Below are 1,378 nucleotides of genomic sequence, written 5' to 3' on the forward strand. Positions count from 1 at the left end.
ATGACAAGAGTCCAGAATGAAAGTTGCATAGTAAAGTGGTTGTGGGGTGGGGACTGAATAACAAGAACTTTTTTCCAAAGAAAAAAAGCTAAGTAGGGGGAGAGGGAACTGGGAGGAAAATATGCAGCAATAAATGCAGGGAAATTCAAGTTCTTTATAAACTTTAATTAATTTTTTTTTTTAAATAAAGTCTCTTTCCTATCCTTTCCTTAGTTTTGTACTCCAATTGCATCTGCCTGGTTGGTTAAGGATGATAAAGTCATTCCAATCAGTATTTTTGATGATACAAGTTATGTCTCTAATAATAAAGTCTTGGAAGATGAAGAAGACCTCGTGGAAGCTGCCCGGGGAGCCACAGAAAGCAGTGTTTACTTGGGTGAGTACATCTTTCTTACCAGTCCTGATCCATGTTAACATTTACATTATGTTCCTGCTGCAGAGGGTTTGTGCTAGTTTTTAATTCCTGAAAAATCCTTTAGACTACCCTTAAGATTATATTTTTTGCTCAAGATCACTGGCAGTAAGAGAGATGCAAGTGAAAATCACAGTAAGATATCATCTTACCCCAGTAGAAGTGACAAAAGTTTAGTACAGCAGCAAGTAATAAATGTTGGAGAGTTTGTGAAGAGATAGTAACTCTTATACATTATTGGTGGGATTGTAAAGTGGTACAACCACTCTGGAAGGCAGTTGTTGCTTTCTCAAAAAGCTGGACCTAGAAATTCTATATGACCCACCTATTCCACTGCTTGGAAAATACCCTGAGAAAATGAGAACTGAGGCACAAATGGAGACTTGTACACCAGTGTTCATAACAGCATTATTCACCATTGCAAGAACATGGAAACAGCCCAAATGCCCAACCACTGTTGAATGGATTGAGAAATTATGGTACTGTCACATGATGGACTACTACACAACACGCAGGACTAATGATTTTGTAAATCACCACCTAACTGAAGGGACTGAAAAGCATTATGCTGAGTGAACTAATTCAGTCCCATAAGGGCAAATACTGTGTAAGAGAATTTTTTCCCTCCGCTTTGTAAATAAAGTTTTATTGGAATGCAGTAACACTTATTCATCTATGTATTATTTATGTGTGCTACCTTCCATGTTACAGCACAGAATAGAATAGTTGGGGGTTAACTCATATGGCTGGCAAGATCTAAAATATGTACCATCAAATCCAAGGCAACCAAACTATGACTTTGAGTCTATTCCACCTGAATTTCAGAACCATCTCAGGAACAGGTTTGAGGCTTTGAGCGAAGGCCAGATGAGTTGTGGGAGGATATCAAGGGTATCATCCAGGAAGAGTGCAAACGGTCATTGCAAGACAGAAGAGGATGCGAAGACCAAAATGGATGTCAGAAGA

General features: G+C 38.6%; 1 protein-coding gene across 1 annotated transcript in view; it reads left to right on the forward strand.

The window, feature by feature from the left end:
- EIF2AK3 (eukaryotic translation initiation factor 2-alpha kinase 3) overlaps window positions 1–1,378 on the forward strand; it is a 200,157-nt gene that overhangs the window by 128,437 nt on the left and 70,342 nt on the right. Inside the window, exon 6 of the mRNA XM_006898949.1 lies at window positions 214–376. Coding sequence (XP_006899011.1) covers window positions 214–376 — 163 coding nt within the window. The remainder of the gene's footprint in view (window positions 1–213; window positions 377–1,378) is intronic.

Source organism: Elephantulus edwardii, unplaced genomic scaffold (assembly GCF_000299155.1).
Source record: "Elephantulus edwardii isolate Elephantulus edwardi_28Jun2011 unplaced genomic scaffold, EleEdw1.0 scaffold00241, whole genome shotgun sequence".
Lineage (NCBI taxonomy): Eukaryota > Metazoa > Chordata > Mammalia > Macroscelidea > Macroscelididae > Elephantulus > Elephantulus edwardii.